General features: G+C 42.1%; 1 protein-coding gene across 1 annotated transcript in view; it reads right to left on the bottom strand.

Moving 5' to 3' along the window:
• Positions 1-735: 735 nt before the first annotated feature.
• Positions 736-22,880, bottom strand: part of AIDA (axin interactor, dorsalization associated) — a 29,226-nt gene continuing 7,081 nt past the window's right edge. The window contains exons 3-10 of the mRNA XM_017812836.1: positions 19,460-19,513; positions 17,409-17,463; positions 12,188-12,251; positions 11,649-11,755; positions 7,157-7,279; positions 4,788-4,910; positions 4,196-4,313; positions 736-3,245 (exon numbers count right to left, since the gene is read on the bottom strand). Of these exons, the coding sequence (XP_017668325.1) occupies positions 3,149-3,245; positions 4,196-4,313; positions 4,788-4,910; positions 7,157-7,279; positions 11,649-11,755; positions 12,188-12,251; positions 17,409-17,463; positions 19,460-19,513 (741 nt within the window). The 3' untranslated portion in view covers positions 736-3,148. The remainder of the gene's footprint in view (positions 3,246-4,195; positions 4,314-4,787; positions 4,911-7,156; positions 7,280-11,648; positions 11,756-12,187; positions 12,252-17,408; positions 17,464-19,459; positions 19,514-22,880) is intronic.

Raw genomic sequence — 22,880 nt, 5'->3', positions numbered from 1 at the left:
TAATGAGGACCACAGAGGATAAAGGTTTCCAGCTCTGGAAACCTTTATGAAGTTGTGTAGTTACTGGGGAAACACAGGTGAACTCTCCACTAGATGGACTTAGAAGTTTCCTAATTGCTTTCTGCTTTCAAGACCAGCTTGCAGCATTAAGCAAGGTGTGAGCCGAGTTTTCATCTTACTCAATGTTTAAGGCCAATTTAAGACCAATTACTCAGTGTTTAAGACCCTAACCCAATTCAGCTTCCTGTATTTTGAAGTCTGTATTTTGAAAGCCTCTTTTACTTAGTTTAAGAAAAGTAGCTTTCTGTAAAGCAGAGTGGGTGTATGTAAACCATGTTAACCTGTATTGCAGACACAGAACACTGAGTAACTTTAAAAACACGCCCTACACTTGTAGCTGAGTATTAGTGCAGGTATTTGGAATACCAGGCCCCTTACTGTCTCAGTGAGTAACGTTTCTCAAAAGTGCACAGCACAAAAGTAATCCTTAGGGAGGAAAAAGGAAGACAACTAGGAATAATAAAAAACCCTACTGGGGAGGCCATTACAGCTTTACTGCCAGAGTACAAGCAGCCATTAAACTTGCCATTTAGGTGTTATATTCTTACAGTACAAGTGTAAAGCTTTAGATTCAAGATGAAAGACAAGCTAGAACATCACTGAAGCATAAAACAATACCAAAGCTTGTGGTGTGGGCAGCAGCAGTCCTTTCAGTGAGAGACAGTTCACAGAAAATTGCAGGGGATAGAAGCAACTTTAAAAATGGTATTTCACACTCAACAGACATCAATTCACAATTAGTTAAATACAAAGCTCTACTTGTGTATTTAACAAAAATATTTCAAAGTTGACATTTCTTATAACTGGCGTTAATACAGACAGCTACAAGCTGGGGAAGGGTCAAGGTAAGCAGCAGAAATGACGGGTTTGTGGTTCAGGGGATAGTATTTCAATTGGCATGGTGGCCATCGACACACACGTTGATGACATACATGTTTGAAAGTCGGGTTCTCCAAGTTCAGGCTCTTTCCTTCTTCATACAAGGCTTTGTGATGTTTAGTGTCTCCTCCCTTGCCCATCCCAGCTAGTGTGAAAAACTTAAAAGCTGGATGGAATGGCCCTCTGGATGCCCCAGGAGGAGGCACCTTGGACACACACGAGTGAGGGCAGTGCTTACAGCGGGCTGCAAGGAACAGGAGCAGAGCCGGACAGAGCCCCAGAACCCTCCCTTGCTGAGTGAGAGAGGCCTTCCAGGGACACTCGGTGTCACAGATCCTTCAGTCAGAGCATGTCCTGAGCCAGCCAGGGACCACTGACAGGTAACACACCTACTGCCCAAGCTCAGAGTTATTTGCAGCCATAGAGTAACAAACATTTTGCTCCGTCCTTTTGCAGAGTTCAAAGGATGATGTTTGGTTGGTTTTTAGGAATGTGTGTATCCTCATTTTGTCTGGTCTCCAGAGTGCTGCATTCAGAGGTATTTCCATGACTTGTAGGGATAACTTTTCAGGCCTTGATAGTTACCCTATCACCTGTAATACCATTGGGGTATTGTAAAGAACCATAAAAAGGACAAATCAATTGGCCTTTTTTTTTCCCCCCTCCAACCAGCAGTGGAATTTGAGAAAGTGTTGCTGACTTCTGTCATAACACCTAAATAATGTCATCTCTAGATATACCAGAACAGAAGAAAGGCAAGAAGATTAGGACATTCAAAACCAGCTTTTTATCCTAATCAGTAAGGTAAAGCCAAAAATGCTGAACACCTGCCTGGAGACAGACAAGTAGCAGGAGGAAAAGTAACAGCTCGTAATGTAACATCTTGGGGTTATATGACAGAGAAGACGAATGGATGATACACCTGCATCCAGGCTGTTTAAAATAATTGACACTATTGTGGGAGCTGGGTCCTTAGTTAGCATAGCAGAGTATTCAGGCACTAGGTTAGATATGCAAGAAGTTTATCAAACCATAAAGTATCGTATTAAATATCCACGCAAATATATGAAAAATTTGACTGGGTTCTACTTCTGTCCCTTTATTAGGTCAAAAGATGAATGCAAGTGTGTCATAATAAGCCAATGTCCTGCAGCTTATTACACACCAAATCAAAAATATAGAAAATAAATGATAATCCTATCTACTTACATAAAAAGGTAATTTTTAGAGTAAGTTTCCAGACTTGCACAAAATATGCAGAAAACTGCATACAATCAGTTTCCATAAGAACAGCAGTTTCATGTAAAAGGTGGGTCGGCCTGCTAGCCAGATCTGCTTTATACAAAGCTCTGGAAAATCAACATTTCAACACTGAGGGGCCTGTCCTGCTGTCACTGCAATGGTGAAACACCCACTGCCACCAGGACAAAGCCCTGGAGCAGCCTCTCTATCCCCCACCCACCTTTGCAAACCACTCTCTGACAAGATACAGAAAAAAAAATAGCTCTATTAGGGAGTAACAGTGATTTAAAGGATTGTAACATGTATCCAAAAATCAGTACAAGTGGATCAGGCAAGGCTGTTAAAATCATAGTTCAGTGTTCTCATCTGCAGTTGTCCTGCTCCTGACCTGACCACGGCCAAGCAGCTGTTGGAGGAGCTGTGCTGTGGCCGCCCACCTGACCTGCCCACCTCCTCTCTCACTTCAAAGCACCTGCAGTACCTCAAGCTCCTTCCCACCCCACCTCATCCTTCGCTCCCAGTCTTCTGCCACCCTGTCCACTACAGAGGACTCTGAAATGCAGATGAGAGGAACTACAATAGCACAGCAAGTGTAAACAGTTAGTAGGCCTGCCACGTCTTTATTGCTGCAGGTTTGGCAGAGGGGCAGTCTCCATCCCTGGGTGGAAGTTGAGGCAAAAGGATAGTAACGATTAAGACAAAAAGTGATGAACAGCAAACTTAGGAAAAGCAATCAACGTATTTCAGGGCTCTCAGAAAAACCTGTATCTGGAAGTTACTGAAAAAAACCTTGCACTTGCATGGTGGGCTTGCCCCTGACCCTGAAGTAGTGCTGTGCAGTGTGTGATGGTCCCGTCTGACCTACTGGCATGAATACAGTCGGATCTTTCCGCCCCTCGGAGGCTAAGGCTACTACACACAGCTACCAGGACGTGTGGTTCAGTTCACAGAAGTCTCACAACTAGGGTCATTCCTTGTGCAGTGTTTGATGGAGGTGAAGGTAAAGTGGTTTCTTGGTCAACAGTTGCAATTTCTTCCTTTTAAAGTCAGTGGGTTTTTTGTACCTGTAACCACAAGAAAGTGAGTTAATCCAAGTGCTAAGGGCTGCGCAGGAAGATGATGGCAAACTAGAACACTCGTCCTGTACAGATCTTATTACCCTAATCTTTTAAATACATCTGACAAGGCTTATTGGAAGCAACAACAATGAGTAGATTTACAGGAAGAAACTCAAACCAGTATTTTCTCCGGCTTATTTTTTTAACAGAACAAAGATTTCAATATGTAAATGAGTGTAATATTTTTGTAAGGAGATTCCCAACATAATGCTCTGGACTGTAGGAGACCCAGTATCAGTTACTCAGTACTCCAGAAGTACTCCAGCTATCATAGACTAAAGTGCTTTTCCTAGAGGTGCCCAGAATTGCAAGGTTCACCTTCTTCTTGAAATAAAACCAACCCCCAAAACCCTCACTCAGACCTTCAGCCACACAGCAAGGGTACGATGCACACCACAACCACTGTGGCATAATTGGCTGATCTATTTGTCTCCTTATTAGGGCAAGGGGAGAAGAAAACACAACCACCCAATAATGCTTTGAAATGTTCATAAAATTTGCAAATTGGTACCTCATGTCTCAAATCAGCTTTCCTTTACGGAAGTTCTGTACCAAAAGATTGTGAGTTGATTATTTTTTTAAAATATAGCTGATCTGAAAGTCAAGCTAAACTCCAAATTAAAATCTCCCATACAGACTTTTTTAACTTCATACAAAATTAGGTTAAGAACACCAGCATTTTATTTGGAAATGGTCTAATTTCTGAGAAGGGTCTCTAACCATCTTACTTGCCTAAAAACGGTTTATCTTCCCTTCTTTATTAAAAATAGAATATTCTTTATGGAAGTCAATCTAATGAGTCCAAGAAACTTTCCTTGATGCAACAAGTCACACATTGTAACTGAAGTCTAGTTCATTTCTTCACTCATTGTCATCCATAATTGTGAGTCACTTACAGTTCTATAACAATTGCCCCAGGTTTAATTTCATCCATCTCCATGAAAGCAAAGCACTTGGTGCTAGTAAACCTTTTCTTAGGCTTGTAGTGTTTGAATTCAAAGAAAATAGCTGCACCTAGAGTGAAAAATGGTTTAATAGAGAAGTTAGCAATTATGGCTAATAGTTATCTGCCAAGAAAATTTATTGCTGCCTGTACATTGGAGGGAATTATCTCCAGTAATGCTTCTGTTACTTACTCAAAAGCTAGTCTGTGTTCTTAAAATGCTCATCACTCTCACAACAGCTTGTCCTCTTCACTCAATTGCTCATACCAGGTAACAATGACTGAGCAGGTGATAAAGCAGCTCAATACCCGTGTAGTAGAGCAGACTGCTGCATTTTTATCTCTTTTCATTTCTCCCTTGTCTGCAAGTCATTGCAAGGACCAATTTGAAAGCGACAGGATGCAAAGGTCTATTTTTATCCTTGTCTGGATCTCAAGCCCTGCAGCATCAGCTCAGGCACAGCCTGTTTATTAGATCAGGAGCAGACCAGTGCCTGTGCTTCCAAAGCTCCCGGGCCCTGTTTCAGGTCCCTGGTACCACGTACCTTTTGTTAGTCTTTCAATGTGTTTCTGAATCTCGATGTCCACATTAAAATGGACATATGTGTCCTCCTTTCTCAAAGCCACGGGAGTATCTTGCACAGGAGTCAGATCTATCCCATTTAAATCTGCAGGAAAGAACAGCATGAGAATGGCAGAAGCTTCTCAGACTTAAGGTCCCGCTTTAAAAGATTCATGAGTCACTCCTAATCCTGCCACAAAAAGTTAATGCACACCTGGATTTTCCCCTTAAACTTAAAAAAGGGGCAATCATGCCTCTTCACAGTCAGTTCATTTTCTTCTTGATTGCAACATGAAAGCAGCTAAAGTTCTGACAGTATTTCAGATGAAAAATTGGAATTCTACCTCTTTTTATTTTTAAGAGTTCATTTCTTTCCACTCTTAGCAAAAGATTCCATTCCCTCTGCACACAGGACTCTAGCAGAGCTTCAGCCTGAGTGGGATATGCACCAAAGGCTGCCCTCCATACAGGGTCTGCAGGGCACAGCTGGCACAGCTTCCACAACCTGGATATGCCCTGTCTTGTGCCTAGACCCAATGTCCATTATTTCTCTTGGTTTTTCCAAGGATAGAGGCATTGTGGGGCCACAGGCTAGACTCCAGCTCCCAGCACCAGCCACTGGTTGTGCTGCTCAGGCACAGCCACCACAGATTCTCACTAAGCCTCTGCTGTTTTCAGGAGTACATGTGTTCTCTTACTCCCTCCCCTCTCATTACTGATCCCTTTCCCTCTGGCAGAGGAAGTTGCTAAGACATGGCCAAGATTACAAGTATGGACACGTTGTGCTTGGGGCACAGGCTGAGGTCAGGGCCCTGGAGCACCACTGATGCCCTTCATCCAGGGCACGGGCTGGGATTTGCCAATGTCACATCAGGAATTAACCTCTTTCCAAACCTGCAGAAGAGCAGCTTGGTACAGAACCAAGGAAAACACCTGCTCAGTGTCTTCAGACTCCTAATAGTGAGAAAAAGACTTTTCAGAGTTACTTTTCTTGACTAAAAATCTTGAGAAATAAAGTATCAAAAGGCACCATTAGCAGACTAGCCTGCCCCCCTCCACTTTTTGATCCTATTTTCTACATCATTCCTTGGCAGACACCATTTACAGGTAAGTGAGTTAGGAAATAGAAAGCCACATGTTAACAGGCAGACTTGTTGGGAAAGCTTGCCTAGCAATACACAGTCTCCCTTAGTTCCAGAAAGGAAATGAGAGCTAGCTCTGAAGGCAAGCAGCAGTTTTACCACTATGTAATAAAACAAACACTTTGGTGGCAAGGAACAAGGAATGTTTGCTTTACAAGTTCAGATATGGACTTGAGTGACACTTGATACTGTGACCCTTCCTTCTGCCAGCAATCATCTCTGGTGGAGGAAGCACTGACTGCACATCTAACAAGTCCCTACATTTGGTATCCAATGGCACATCTAAAGAGGACACATACAAGGTCGTTATCACAACTGATAACCAGAGGCTGCTGGCTCAGCTACAAATTTTTATACAATAAACAAAAAAAAAATACCTCCAAAGATTGTAAAGAGAAGCAGAAGTCAAGCAGGGCAGGCTAAGGGTAAACAACTTTGACTACAGGGGCTTCCTGCTAAGAAATGCAAAATGGGGAACAGACACTCCCACTAGAAGGAGTGTGAATACCAAAAATCTCAGTGTCAAGCAGAAGACATCAACCACGCTGCCATTTAAAACAGAGAAATCCTAATATTACCTATCCTGGAACGACAGAGAAAGAAGTTTTTCCAGATTCATGGAAGCTCTCAGAGGGGGAGGCCATTTGCCTACCATGCTTTGGCCAAAACATTTCACTGCCAAGGCTAACACATATTTTATATTTTATTTCACTTGCAAGCTTTGCTTCCCAGCTTTATACCCATTCCTCTAAACATTAGGGCTTGGAAAGATTATATTTGCTTTATTACAAAATTAGTTTATTAAGAGGGCAAGAATGGAGTCACCAAGAATGTGGTTCACCATCTCCAGAAAGCCCAGAGACCAGTATGTGTTGGGGAGTACAAGCACTCCAAACAGATCTTAGAGCCAGCTGAACAAGCTGGAATGGAGAAGCACTGCCTGCCAAGTCACTGACACTCACTCAGCTCCCAGCATGGGGAAGGCACCCTGGAGTGCACAGAGAAGTGTGTATCCTGCACAGATTCCCTTCCCAGTATCTCTCAAATACAGAATTTTTCCACCCTTGATTAAAGCAGAAGCCTTAAGTCCACAATATAAAATGCAAGTAACAACAAACATTTTTCCCAGCAGGCTGAAAAATCAATGCAGCTTTCAGAAAATGCACTCTGTCCAAACTAGCAGCGAGGAGCCAGGAACAGAAATCATTACCCTTTACACTGACAGTGATGTAAGGATCAATGCACTGCCCAGCATCTTTCAGACCAATTTTCTCTATGTTGATAGTGAGTAACGTCATCCCGGGTTCAGATGGCAATCTGGGTAACAAAGTACCTGGAAAGAGTAAAGCACATTATTAACCCTTTGTGTCATCTTACAGCAGAGGCCTTGCTTGTCCCATCTTCTCTCATGGAAGATGATGTTCTCCTTAAGGGGTTCGAAGCTCCAGGATTCATATCCCAGTAGTACACAGCACCATGGGAATGTCTGTGTGCAGAGACACACAACATCATTTGACAGATTTCAAAGCCCACACGAAAAAGCGAGGACTGTCTCAAGTCAAATCAATTCATGAAAAACTAATGCCATAACAACAGAGAGGAGCTTTGTTCAAAGTGTTATTTCTTGCCGTCACGCAGAATAACTCATTCATGGAACTCGCTTTATATCATTTTGGAGGATTAAATTTGGGAGGCTGGCTTCAATCTGAAGTTGAAGGAGCTTCAGACACTTAATCAGGAGTCCCACCCCATTGAGCATGACTTGGCTTCATGCTGAACATTTACACTGGGAGATTAAGGAGGAAAATGGCCTTGGTGTAAATCCCACAGCACATAAGGGAACTAGAGGATTGATTCTCAATTATCTCAGTTCTACTGGCCTCTACTTAAAGAGAGAAAAAATAGTATCTGCATCCCCCAAGTTGGCTTCTGCCTTAAGAAAGGAGTTTCCAGCTCTGCATGAAGAACGGTTTGTATCAAAACTTGGTGGTCAGCATAAATGAATCCTCACAGTGCTAAGGAAGACTGTGCAGCTGGCAAGAAATCCAAACTGTTCAAACTTACTAAGAGCCACAATATTCTGTCATCAACAATGGAGTAGGTTATTTCATGCTGAATTTAGCAAAAACTGACACACTTCAAGCCTCTCTCCAGTATTAGATGAATTAGCACCAGAACAGAAAAAGCTCAGACTCAAGAGCAAGTTTGATTTAAAGTTTTGGTTTTCTAATGAAAAAAAAAGTTATCCCCAGGCTTAAGATCTAAAGAAAGTAATAATTTCCTTTGACAAGTCCGAGTTTTTCCTTGATACTTTTTTTTCCTCTTGAGGAGCTGGAGAACCAAGGACTTGTTGTCCTGTGAGAGAGAATGATTTTGCAAGAGGGGACCATGTATTCTGCCCTTAGAACTAGAGCCACAGCTTCAGCAAGATTTCATCAGCATTCCTGAACCCAGTCTCCCTCTCAGGATCATTAGCAAGACCTGAATTCACATCCATGATGCTGTATGTTTCTGTATTCCCTGTCCTGGCAGCTGGCAGGCTCATGGCCTCCAAAGTACCATGTCTGCAGCCACTTCACAACACACCACAGCAGAACTTGACCCACTTTTCCAAAGCAAAGACTTCTGATATTGGGTGAGAAATGTTAAAAGTAAACTCAGAAGAGAGCCCTCATTTCTGCAAAGCAGCACATGCTCTAGTTAACCTTGCTGTCTCTCTTGAACAGATGTTCAGAGTCCTTATTTCAATCTAAATGAAGGTAGAAGCAAGCCCCCCTTCTCTTTGGCACAAAACTTTGTTCTGCCATTTCTCAGTTGCCTCCTAAAAGCAGCATGGCCCCCAAGAGCCAGGAACAACTCAGCCTTCAGTTCTTCCTGTCCACCACTCAAAGGGTGATGTGATACTTGATAGAGAAATCACCAGAAAGATGCATCAGACTGGCATTTATTGTAAAAATAGCGGACTAAGAAAAATTATTCTGCTTTTGCAAAATGCTTTCCAGAATATGTGAAATTGCAGAGTCGCAATGAACAGAACAGTCAAGGCCACTTCCAGGAGATAAGAGAATAGTAGGACAGAAAGTCTCCAAGGAACAGTTTCCTTTCTGCCTCAGTGGGAGGACCAGTGGACTAGAGCAGCTGACTGTAACCTGTCCCACGTGAGTCACAGCCCCCCAGTCAGGCCTGGTGCTGAAGCCTCTGTAGCCACCTCAGACAGGAGCCATCAGCTGACAGTGGCCTCCCCACGGTACAACTTCACTGAGGCTGGGCACCATCACACCGCTCTCTGCCCCCATGGCTCTGGCCCATGGGCCTGCAGCAGGCTCACACTGGGGCCTTTCAGGAGAAAACTGCCAGCCATTGCAGACACAACCACAGGGCATCTTTCCCAGAGTGGGAAGGAGCATCTACAAATGATGTAAGTGTCCTCCTACAAAGTGTGTTTCAGAGCCATGACAATGATCCAGCCCTACAGCTCTCTGCCACCAAGACACAGGTGCTCAGTCTCTCCCTTCCCAAACCTCAGTTCAGAAGTGGACAAGTCTGCTGGGTTCACAAATGAAAATGGTTCACTGCAAGCACAGCACTGGAATAAAGTCATATATAACCAGGAGAAAGGCAGGAAACTCTTGCTGTTAGAGGCAGCAAGCCATTGGTCAGTTCAGCTCCCTACATCACAGAAGTCTAAGTACTCTGTGTGTAAGATTTCCCAGAGATGTATATTCCAGTAAATAAAATCCAGCTACACTTACCCTTGGCTACACAACTTAGAATGCCTTCATTAGCACAGCAGGACTTCTAGAGAGCTATGTAAGGTGTGTCAACAGATACAAGCTTCACTTTTTCTGGTACTGAAGGCAAACAAAGATGGGTGCAGAGGTGCCCAGCACTGCAATTGTTACCAACAACTGTATTTTGAGGATTGGAACTGAGAGCTGAATGAAGAACATCACAGCTACGGGAACATGAGCAAAGAAATAACTGTACATACTAAAAGGTTCTCATACCTTCATTGGCTCCTGGGTTAGATGGATGGGGCAATGTGATAACCATGAAGCCATGCATGTAGAAGACAAGACCACGATCAGTTAGACAATACAGTCACACACTATGGATTAAAGGCATAACGAAGCAAGGAGTGCAACATGGTTCTGTTAATTCAATATGGGAAGTTCACTTCATCTATAAGGCTCAACCCAGAAGGCTGCAAACTGCTTTTGTTTAAGCCCCATCACCCAGAGGAGGAGCAACAGACCAAACTCCAATCAGGTAAGAAACCTCACAGTAATTTGCATTCAGTGGGGAAAACAAAATCTGTGTTAAAGTACTGCAAAACCACCTCAGGAGTTTAGATTATTGTAGCTCTGGGGAAGTTTACCTTAATGCAAAAAAAGTAATTCAGAAAAGTCAGATATGCAGTCTATTAAATAGATGACAATGTAAAACAGCAAGTTCATGAGTTGCTCTCACCTCCTCTTAAAAGCATGACCTTACTGAGAAATAATTCTGTAAGAAGTATATGCCCCAAACATCTCTTCTTTCAGACTTTGCTACCCTCCTTCTTTGAAAATGATTTAACTGTAAAGTCAGTCTGTTTATCATTAGCTTATATTGTTTCTTAAGTCCATACACAGCTTTTATGTCCACTACATACCTACAGCTCTGATGGGTTGCAGAGGTACCTGTTGCACAGTGGCAATGGTCACAACCTTATTGATTCACCACCACACCAAGAGCCACTCAAGGTCTCTGTGCTGTACTTTGGACAGACAGAATGCATCTCCATAAATGGATTTATCATGGTGAATAACAAGGATCGAGACAGCAAGTGTCAGCAACCAAAATTCACAACACATTACAGCCTATTTGTGAGCTTGGCACAAACAAGTGTAGACTGTGCACATCTACATCAGTCCAGCCTGCAGGGACCACATTCAGTACCGTGCCCTGGCTCACATCTAAGGACACAGACATGTTTTCTCCAGGCACAAGTAACGCAGCACCCCAGCTCTTTCAACCATAATTCCAGTACTAGTTTCCTTACTTCTTATCTCATTTCTGAAATACGAAGTTTGTCAACCAGCTCTGTTTCTCCTGCAAAGAAATTACACCAGGAACCTGAAGAACCTCTGTTGGAACATCCAAATTGTCAAAACCTGAAGCTACAGGTATATCCAGTTCTACAAGTGCTTTCATGTGGACAAGGGCTTAAGCTATCAAAACCAACATCCCCTCTTTATCCTCTCAGAGCTTGGCTTCACTCTAAGCCACTGTCTCACCAGACAATGCAACACAAAAATCACCAGCAACAATTTATCACATCTCTAGCAGGATGTGATGCTCCTTGCAGGAGAAACACTGCCACAATTTACATTTTAATGCATTTGAAACACTGCACACAGTACAGTTAAGAAAGTGCACAGGATAAAAATACTGATCTTGAATAAGGAATAAAGGCTAATTATTTGAGGTAGATGGTACCACCCTCACAGGTTATTCATACAACTATTTCACAATGAGACACTGCTCACTGAGAAAAAAATTCCCTGGCCACCTTTGTGGTTCTCCAATACAGCATAAGAGTTTACATTAGCTTGTTGCTCCTCACCCAAACTTTTCAAATCACGGGGGAGAAAGGAGCTTCTCAGAGGCGGAATTTAGAGATGCTACATGGGCTGGTATGGCAAGGCTAGTGCCCCTACCTGGAACTCTAGCGGGAAAAGAATTTGGAGACCCTGCTCCAGCTCCTCCTTCCTCGTCATCCTCCTCAAACTCCAAGTGTTCCTCTTCTCCAGGTGCTAAAATCTTCCTGTAAAACACAAAAAAGAAGAATGAGACCAACAATCACTCATCATCTGGCATTCAACTCACAAGCCAGCATCTGGGTACAGAGCAGGGACAACACGCTTTAATGTCATTTCATACTTCTTCTTAACTTCTGCCTGTACCCATAGACTCTGACAAAGACTGCAGGAGCTCAGGCCAATAGAAAGCACAGTCTAAAACCAAGACACAATACTGGCAATTTGAGATGTAGGGATGTACCAAGTCCTGATTTTACCAAAAGTATGGCCTTGATTTTTAGTGGTAGCTAGACAAACAGAACACAAAAGTTCTTTTATTAACCAGTTTACACAAAGCAGTACAGCAAGTTGGTGGCTCTAGAAATTCTAACCAGGCCCCAGGCTATGCTCCCTTTCAGATATGTATCCGTACATGAAGTGAACCAGTTCTTGCTTACCTGAGTGGGACAGGCTGAACATCAAAGGGGAACTCCTTATTGTAAGTGAGGATATTCTTTAGGACTGCAGAGAGGGGAAAAAATAAGAATCCATACTCATAAATCAGCCCTAATTCTACTACTTTGCAAAGCTATCTACATAGATATATACAAGATCTAACAGCATCTTCACACACAAATAATAATAACAGTATTTAAAAAATAATCAGATCACACAAAAGGCACCCCTGTTCTCTCATATTTTAAACACAGCACAGCTGTGATCCAAGATATATCACTTTAACATTCAGACAGGTGAGCTGCAACTCCAGCATGAATTCACCACCACACTCACACAGACAGGGAAGTAAATGTGGCAATAACCAAAAGCATCATGAGAAAAAGCTACAGACCCCAGGGTGACGGTAACAATCTTTGGTGGCCATTGAAAGGAGGGGGTGGTGTTACTGGCATCAGCTCCAAACAGCTCCACGTTACTGGTATCAGCTCCAAACAGACTGAAGTCTCCAGAACTGACACATTTCAGCACACATGGAGGCTGCACATTCAGGCAGCCACCATGGGAGACCAAGTGTGCTGGTAACACAAAGCTTTGGTGAGATTTCCTATTTCTTCATTTCACATGCTTTGTGTTTTTGTTTGGTGGTGGTGGCGGCTTTGTTTGTTTTTTCTTTTTATCTGTCCTTGGATGTCTGGGAAGGTTGGCAAAATTCAGAAGAGAGTGCAACATCTGAGCACCAAGCCCCATAAACACCAACTATATCTCCAGCATTCTATGGAGAACAGCTTTGCCATTTTTATTGGAAGCTTGACTCAAGTTTTAGTAATCACAACTTTAGCTATTATTTCCAGATACATTTACCAGTAAAAGCAAAACTTCCAGAAGCACATGAATGAAATAAGCATTTCATGACTCAAGGGCCTAAAAATTTAGAAGAAAACACCTGCTGGGAAAGGCACTCTCCTACCAGACAATGAATATCCCAGACTGGGTAGGGGGAGAGAAAAAAAAAAAAGTGATTCCTCTCACAGAGCCTCACTTTGCAATAAGCCCTCTCAGAGCACAGGAAATCTCCCCTTACAACTACTGGATGAGAACAAAACTCTTTTCAAACAAATGATTGGTATGATTACACAAATACCAAGAAGTACTTAAATACCAGTTATGTTTAAGGAACCACTGCCAGGCCCCTCTGCCTGTGCTACAACTCAGCCAGTGGAGGAGAGCTTCCCTCTCTGTCTTCACACTCACATCAGCCAGCATGGGCTCCAGCATTAGCTTACCAGACACCATCTGAATGCTCTAAGAATGAAGTATCCCTCAGGGAAACTATAAAGAACCTAAAAAGTCTTTCCAGTCTTTACTCACACTGATTTTTTTTTTTCTGATTTCTCTACCACTATATGAGAGGTTAAGTACTGCCTGATTCCAGCCAGACACAATACATAAATACAGAGGAAGGTTTAAGCTGCCTTCAGTGAGAGCTACCAAACAAAACTGATGCCATGTCTCTCTCTCCAAAGGCTTCTGCTCTAAAAGATCAGTAATGCAGATCTCAACATGAATCTTAAGAATGACAGACACTTCCCAACAGAAAAGAAGCTGATCAATAGCAGACAGTCATCTTCCAGTGCAGCTGAGGTTCAGGAAAGGAAGGGGATTTTTACCAGTCTCAGAATTCCCCAGCTCTGGGAGAGCTACACCACACCAGAGACAGAAAGTGAAACTGTCCCAGGCAGAAAAACCCCAGTAAAGTGAGATCTCTTACAGATCATAGGGACATTATACAGAAGAGACAAAAGTCTCAGTAGCTATCCTCCCATCTTCCAACAGTTGGTAAGTACTAGATTCCTCTCTTCCAAGTAACCAGTTCTTCTCACTAAGTGAACGAACAGCCCCTGAAAAAACCCTCCTAGTAATACATTTCGGACATCACTAGAGGGCACAAAACGCTCCACTGACACGAGCACAGGCAAGAGGCAACAGTTTTACAGCGCCTAAAATCCTGATGCTGCCCGAGGCCGGGCTGAGCGCACACCCTCCTGCCACAGAGCCGCAGTCACGCACACGGGCACTGGGTGGGCACCAGACCTGCCCACAGGAGCTGCCTTCAGACACGCTGGTGGAGTTGGGAACAAAGGTGATGCTGAATGTTCAGCTCAGAAGCAGAATCTCTTGCCTTTTGCTGCAGAAAGCTATGGCTCAAGTTTTTAAAAAGGTTTCAACTTTGTCTCATCACCAATAGCAAATAATTTTTCAAAGCTGTAACACAGCAATTACTGAAGTGCTGGTTTAAACATCGTAAGGATAAGCAGCAAAACTACCACACTCACCTGGTGAAATACTTATTCAGTCACTAAAAAAAAAGAAGCTAATCAGTAAAACTTTGAGGAAAAGGAAAATCCTCTTTGCATCTACCACAAGTTTGAGTTTCAGTTGATTCAAATAAAAATAACCAGATCATAGGAAAAAAAATTAGGTTACAACAAACAGGAATCTCCCTTGTAATACCAAGTAAGACATCAAAGTTTTAAAAGTTTTTTTTGGTTTGGGCTTTTTTTGGTCTCTGTTTCATTTTCAAAAATATGAATCACCCCTGGGAGAAAAGAGACCTTTCCCTTTGTAAGGGCTGCTACTTGGGAACATGATTCACAGAAAGTTCTCCACGTGTGAGGCAGACTAATGGGAAGATCCCAGTATCATGGCCTCCACCTATGTTGTTTTCCAAGAGAAAGCTTTTAAAAAATATTGTTCTGCAGGATCTCCTGTAGAAGCTCTCTTTTCTTTTGTGATGTTGGACAATACCACATTGATTTATCACCAGTTGGCACCTCCTTGAAAGATTTCAAAAGAAATTGTCAACATGAGCCATAAGACCAGGACACATTAACTATGACAGCGATTTTTTGTGATACCTGTAGTGATTTTTTTTTTTAAATAGACAACATAAAATAATTCAGATACCAGGCTCCTCAGTACAACCCAGTATCTACCTGTCTTGTAATACACATACACTGAGTTTGACCCTAGTTGCTTAGTGGCTAGAATTATCACCCAGGAGCACAGGCACAAGGGATGCCCCACCCAGCCCATCCATTTGTACTGTGTATTCTAACACTGCTATAAGCTCCCACAAAGAAAAGGATTTGTGAGATCCAGTGTGTTAACAATGACTTCACACAGCGCAGTCTCAAAAGAACTATTTGTATGTATGGGGCCTCCTGTAGCATTATTGTAGCACAAACGATTCAGTGACAAATCCTATAAACAAACAAAAGTAGCCAACTGCTTCACTTTCTAAGCTGCATGAAATGTAAGCTCAAGTAGGAAAAGTTAGAACTTGACAACACAAGATTGGGGGGGGGAAAGAGTAAATCTAACAACACCCAAACCAAATTTCTCAGCCATTTTGACAGCTTCAGGCACGAAAGTAATTAAAACAAGCCAAATTGTGTGAATAGCTGTTTTGTGTGAATAGCTGTTTTCGTTCCACCCTAATGGAATGGCTTGACCTAACAAAGGAATCACTTATTTGCATTGCCAGCCCAGATTTTTTTAGCTTTTTCTAGTGCAACACAAAACAAAATTGACAACACACAAATTAAAACACTATTTTATGAGATGGCTGGTGTTGGCCTGATTAAGATTTACTCTATTCAAGATACACTTAAAAACCACAAAACAAAGGCACAATTCAGAGAGAAAGAGGCCAGAACGATCCAAGTCAGACAGCAGCATTAAGAACATCAATGTTCAATTGTTGTCGTAGAGGCACCCGTTCTCCTCCAAGGAAAATAACTCTGTGTATTTGAAAACTGATGGCCACACACTCTTCCTCAGTTTTAATATAGTTGCTTGTTGTATGAGGCGTAGGCTGAATGTACTTCACACTGCTGAACAGTTTTTTTGACAGCTAAAAATCCCTTTTCTGATGGAGGGCAAGATAAGCAACAGGCCTGTTGCACAGTAATAGAAATTTTGGACAGGATTCCCCGCCCTCTCCCATCATTCAGTCACTCACCGGGCATTTGCAAAACAGAGTCTAAAACCCACAGTCACTAAATGATTACAACATTTTAAATACTTTGTAAACAGAAAGGGCAGTATCTATACAAAACAAGCCCAAATCAGAGGATTCAGAGGCCAGATATGCAAGATGTAGTCTGAGAAAGACCAAATATTCCAACACACAGTTAAACCCTTTCCTGAGTTATGATCTTCACAGATCTGGTGGTCTTGTAACATACCTTCACTTACCATTTTCAGGGAACAGTTTAAAAGCATTTGGAGTCTATGTTTTGGTAGAGATATTAGGAAGCTCAGCTCAATGCCCCACTTCTTGACAAGCTTTTCCTGTAGGATCCTGTGCAGAGAAGCTCAGCCTAATCATGAAGGGGAAACACTTCCCCACCCATCATATTTATCCCCAGGATCACCCTTAATGATACAACTGTGTCATAAGCAAAATGTAACCAACTTCTGTCAGCATGAAAGAAGCTCTTCCACATCTGCTGTTCCCCAAGAACTGCAGAAACATTGACATTCAGGATAATATTGGTTAGATGTGGAAGCTCTAATCATAAGGATGCTTTGAGAACACAGCAGCCAGTGTTACAGGAAGGAAAACGAAGCTGATAAATAGATACTTCCTACATGAAAAAGTTATTTCTGGATTGACATACCAAGACCTGACCCAGGATCAGTTGGGAAAAAACAACATCACACAAAACCCTTCAAAGACTGACTCACATCCTCATTTTGACTCTTAACTTAATTAGTCTGGTAGCTTTACGGTGGGAGGTGACAAGTGATTGGCTACCATGAGCACAAGTTAAATATTTTCAGAAGAAAAAATAAATTTCATGCTGGAAGGAGGAAGACCACAAAGTGTTGAAATTCAGTTCAAGCAAGAAAACTGCAGGTAAATGATATTATATACTACTGGATACCTTAAAATACTATTTTGTGCAAAAATTAGCAACACCCAAATTACTTATTTAAAAATAAAGACGAATATATTATCTGAAACATTTAGAATACTATACTTTGAAGTTACCCACATTACATTCCTTAATACACATCAGTTTTTGTCTACACGGTAGCAGACATTTGGAAGAACCACCTAAAACCACACTGTGGTCAGTCAGTATTTGTGATGCTGTCATGTTTTCCACTGTCATGATAAATGTCATTCACTTAAAACACAAAGATACTACTTACTTGGTTCCAACTTCTTCAGATCCTCAAGCTTAAACTCATCCTGTGATTGGGTGGACTAGGACATCACAAAGAAAGAGTTAAATGTTAGGATGCACCCTCCTCTCAGACAGAGCTACCACATCTTAGAATAAGCATGCAGGGTGCCTCCTTTGTTCAAGTGTACTAGGTTACTTCAAAGCTACATGCTAAAGAACCCAAATAAAATTTCCCCAACAAAGGGTAGGTTTCACAGGTGAGGCAGGAAGGATGTTACTTCTCATTTATTGAGAACAAACTTAACCCGTGTTCCAAGCTCTAACACAAGATAAATATTTTTAAAGCAACTAGTTCCAAATTTTTACTTAATACACACAGGAACATTCACAGTTCAACACTGAAACATGGGCAGAAATTACAGCATACACAATGAGTTTGACAAAATTCAACTAAGAGCTCACTGCAAATGGAAGAGGAATTACCACCTTGCCTTTCTCCATGATGCAGTTTCCTCATCTGTCTGTAGCATATACATGTCTGGTTCTCAATAAGCCTATTTGACTTACTAACCCAACAGAAAAACTCCTAATTTTTTGTTCTGAGGTAGCTCACCAGCAGTTTGGTAAGCTGAATTAGCTTGTTCTGAGACAACAAGTGGTGCAAATAAGAGGATTGACATTGGACGTCATCTTTTAGGTGGAGGATCAGGTCTTACCTACTATGTGACTGCACCCTTGGCATCTCTTAAGATTACCCATTGTTTCCAACATTTAAGGCCCAGTGAGGTTTTTTCTTGATTTTGTCCAAGAGTAGCTAGGGACCTTCTGCAAGACTATGTAAGGACAGCAAAGCAGCTGTACCCTTCCTGTTAGGAGAGTGGGAAAAGATAACCACACTCACTGCTTTAACCTCTCCTAAGAAACCATAGCTAAACTGCAGGAAAACAAACCCCTCCTCAAAGCGAAGTGGATGAGAAGTTCCAGTAGCCTCACATGAGGTTAGAAAATCTTTGAGTTACTGCTGAGGAATCAACAGCAAGGAAGGCTGTTTTTGCACGACATCATCTCCTCAGCCTGGCAGGTTATGACATGGCTGCACCTTCTGCTGTTGCCCCGAGACGTGTCCCACAGTGGAACACGCCTGCCCTCATCACAGTCATGGTGACCCAGAGCAAATGCAACACTCCTCAAACACCCCAGGTTAGACCAAAATAGAACAACAGGTAGTGCTAACCAAGGAATTCCTCAAACACGGCATGGCCTGGAGACTGGACAGCCTCACCTCATTAGTCCAGCTCCAGCAGCTGTATCCCAGCCTCTCAGGCAATTGAAGGCAGCACAGTGGAGCTGCTGCACCTTGTAGAGCCACACAAAGTGCTCTGGAGTGCTGCTGTGAGTAACTAAAATTTGCCTTTCACCACTCCTGGTTGGTAAAGAGGTAATCCAGTAACCCAGACTTCACTTCCATTGATTCATCCCTTCCCTATCCACAGTCTTTCGGAAACTTCTCTCACTTGCCTTTCGTTTTAGGGATAAGATTGTGCTGAGAGAAAAAGATATTCACTCCCATGACATCTACTTTCAGTCTAGAAAAAAGCCCAAAGAGTAGTTTATAAACCATTGTTTTCCCACATTTTTCTACAGCACTGCCAGTTTTCGTGACTGCTAAAAAGTCATTTTTATTCTACACACACACTCTTCCTCATGGTCTATTATGACTTGTGAAGCAGCTGAATTAGTGCAAGGGTCACTCGGGATTTTTTTACCCTTGCACACAAGTTAGGAAGACAAACTAAACAGTTCTGAAGGAGGAAAATGAGGCAGAGAACCAAAGACACAAAATGTGCAGTTAAATTCCTGTAAAAAACCTTGCAGATGCTCATATACACACTAAGTCCTTTTTAAGGCAGTCACCTGGGGCATGGTGTTGACAATCTGGAAATTCCAGGTGTTCAAGGGTTTGTTCACCCTGTTTTCAGAAGTTTTAGCTATTTCTGAAGACACTAAACGAGCTTTAAAAAGCTCTACAGTTACCTATTGCTAAAAGATGAAGTCAAACAGGAAAAAGAGTGATACCTGTAAAGCTGCACTTCTCAGTTCCAAGCATGTTGCAATTTTAGCTATGGTTTTCTGAAAGGGAAAAAAATACAATTTAGTACTGAAACGGCCTTCTTCCAGATTCACATTTTTAAAGAATATAAATACAAACAATTGCTTTTTCTTGCAAAGATTTCAGATCTATTATTCAGTACCAGATCATTCAGCATCAAAAGCCTTTTTTATACACAAGATTTTCTGAAAGCACAATTGATGAAACAGAGATCTGCCACTTAACTCCCCTCCCACAGCCCAGCAACACAGATGGGGGTCATTCACTCAGCAGAAACTGTAATAATGCCTCTCACATCATAAACTGTTTATAAACTCAACTGCTCTCAGGTGATAGGGGACTGAAGAAAAATAAAACCAAACCAACCAGCATATTAACTTCTAAGAACTTGAGTGGCTTGTTCCTATTTGCTCTTTTAGGAGCCATGCCTACAGCTCCTCTATCAGGCTCACAGTCTCAGCAAACCAAGTCCACCCTCCTCAGATGTTACAGCAGCACTGAAAAAACACAGTTCACTTCTGCAAGTTTCAGTGGAAGTATAAAGGTGGATTATTTTTCTAACTTTCTATTTTTGTCATTTTAAGAGATTTAAACACCAAGTGAATCATGGAATATATTCTTCAGTTCAAACTTCTCAGCAATCTAAAATATGTCTGACCATAACTGAATTTCTCATTTTCATTTAAAAATGCAGAACAGAGGGAAGGGCTTCAAAACCCATTGCAAGCAGTCTTACTTTTAAGACAGTGTTAGGCTTATATGTCTCACAAAACAGTCATGTTTGTTTCTGTCACTACCAGCTGAAAGGAGGAGTTAGGACTTCCATATCTCTTATCAAGTGGACACAACTGCCCAATGTATTTTACTTTACCTTGCCATCACAAGTTTGTTCATTAACTAAAAGCTTTTGGTGAATTAAAACTCAGACTATCTGCAGAGATAAGGGCCAGATATAAATTCAGAATGCTCTGTGGAACACTTATAAGGCAAGAAAACCATCAAGAATGAAGCTACAACGAAAAGCAGTTTATTTTCAAAGTAAGTTTTCCCCCAGATGGAAGATTAAAGTTGAAATATGCACCTGTAATTCATTCTCTCCTTTTAAATCAGGCAGTATTAAAACAGCTCCCCCACAAGCTGGATGTAAGGGGAGGATAAGATTTCCTAGAGGACAACTCTAGCATCAAAGAACTTCAAGAGTATGGGCACCTGGCAAGTTATGCAGTGTCAGTCAAAAGCCAAAATGGAGGGTTACATTTTTAGGGCTCCAAGAGGTTGGTAGCAGCAGATAAAAACCAAGGCACCTTCCTCCATCATCTGCCCTGAGAGGTGTCACAACTCCTCCTCAATCACCTCCTGGGCCACCACTAGTTTCATTAGGCTGGGCTAAAAGCTAAGGGACTCCAGTTTCAGTTCACCTTAGGGCACACTGAAAGGTGAAAGAGTTCAGGAACTGAATCATAAGCAGATCACACACCAACACCTCCAGGGCAGAGCCAACAGCTGAAGGGTGCAAAAGCCTCAGACACCTGATTTTCATCTGCCACCACAGGCTCATCAAAGCTTTTGAAGCCATTTCTCCCCAGCTGACATTTCCTCTCACCTTAAACATTCTGTTAAAACATGGCATCGGGCCAGACTTTAATTTCTCACAGTTTTTACTACTGTCCATTGTATGGAGGTGTTTCAAAAAAATTTAGTTCTTCTGAGCACCTTCCAGGAAGGCAGCGAGTGCTGGGTATTAACACAGGACCCACAGTTTTCTCCTCTGCCAAGGATGCAGCACGTGCAGCATATGCAGCAGCACTGTTTGGGAATTTCAGCATGGAGTAACATGACCATATGCATGCATGCAACATGGCAGAGAAAAATATTAACAGCTCCATTTCTGTGGAGGCTCATTTTGCAGCCTAGGTTCAGTCAACAAATTCCCACCTCCCCAGAATAAATTCTGCTTCTACATAACAGAGACCCATGACTGGATCTCCAGCACAGCTTGTAAAAACACAGATATTTTCAAAAACAAAGGAGCACATACAGTCCTGGATTCATGTTGAGATTTCCAGACTCGCACTGCACACGTGGGTGTTGTGGATTTATCTACATGTACTTTCAGGCTGGATGGGAGGACACCAGGTAGCACTACAGAAGCAGATTCTCAGTTCCTATAATTATAAAACACTACATCCACCTAATGAGCTGCAGTGTAACAAAAGGAATTCCTTTTCATATTTGAGAACATCTGGAAAGATTCATTTGCAAAGGTAGATTCTCAAAGAGGAAGGTGTGAAGTAATGGGTAAAAGAAAGGAATCCAGAGGTTCCCTAGGGAAGGGAGGGGAATCTCTGAGGTTTGACTGCAGCTCTAACATTTGCAAAAACCCAGCTGTTTCAATGGTTTGGGTGTTGACTGCCGAGCAAAAAAAAACATGCCCATCCTGTGTTAGATCAAAACCCCTCCAACTACACAACAGAAAGAGGGCTACAAGTTTGCAGGGTGCCAGCACACAGTCTCCATGCCCTATCACAGAACAGACTTTCATGTGGCTCTTCTCCTCCTGGTCCCTCATGCAGAGCATTAAGCCCACACCATAAGGGAGGTCTCAGAAACACCACTCAAGCCCTGTGTCTGTTGTCAATTCACCAATAAGTTCAGCAACACCACTATTCCCTATGCTGCAGACTCATAACTGCCTGAACTAGGAACCTCCTAACAGAACAAAGAGCAGCACAAAAATGTGTGTCCTCCGGCTCCTGGGGGCTGAAGGGCAATAAATGGCTCTAGAAACAGATTAATTTAAGAGAGTTTGGGAGTCTTAAAATAGTAAAGAATAGGTTTTATATGGAATCTATTGAAATATGGCAAGCTCCCAGCAGGCATTATTCATAACTATTTTTTTAAGGGACCACACCCAACCCAAAAGTTAAAAATGCAGCTAAACACTGCTATCATTTTCAGCTGCAACTATCCCATGCAAAGGCTCCTTTTTGCAGCAGGGAAAACATTCTGCATCTCATTAGAAAGACTGAAGCCGTAATTAACTTTGCTAGTTTAAAATAGTTAAGATTCAGTTTTATGTAAACTTGTGATTAGAACGGGAAAAAAAATCAGTTGATCTTGTAGTTAAGGTTTCTTCAGTGCAGTTGTGTGAGTAATGACTGTGCTAACTGTAATGCAGTCAAAGATGTTTGCATAAATACAGAGCCAGAGCGGAGTTTGGCTTTAACGAAAGGTTTAGGCTGTTAGAAGACCAGTAGTTTAATGAATCATGCTAAAACCGTTCAACAGTGCTCTTATTTCAACAAGTTATCATTGCACAAAAAGCACGATTTTCTAATGTGAAGAGAACTCAGCCGAGCACAAAAACAGTTACACGAGAAGCAACAA

Source organism: Lepidothrix coronata, unplaced genomic scaffold, assembly GCF_001604755.1.
Source record: "Lepidothrix coronata isolate B3197 unplaced genomic scaffold, Lepidothrix_coronata-1.0 Scaffold38, whole genome shotgun sequence".
NCBI lineage: Eukaryota > Metazoa > Chordata > Aves > Passeriformes > Pipridae > Lepidothrix > Lepidothrix coronata.
Note: the sequence above shows the minus strand (reverse complement) of the source record. Positions and strands in the feature narration are given on the sequence as shown.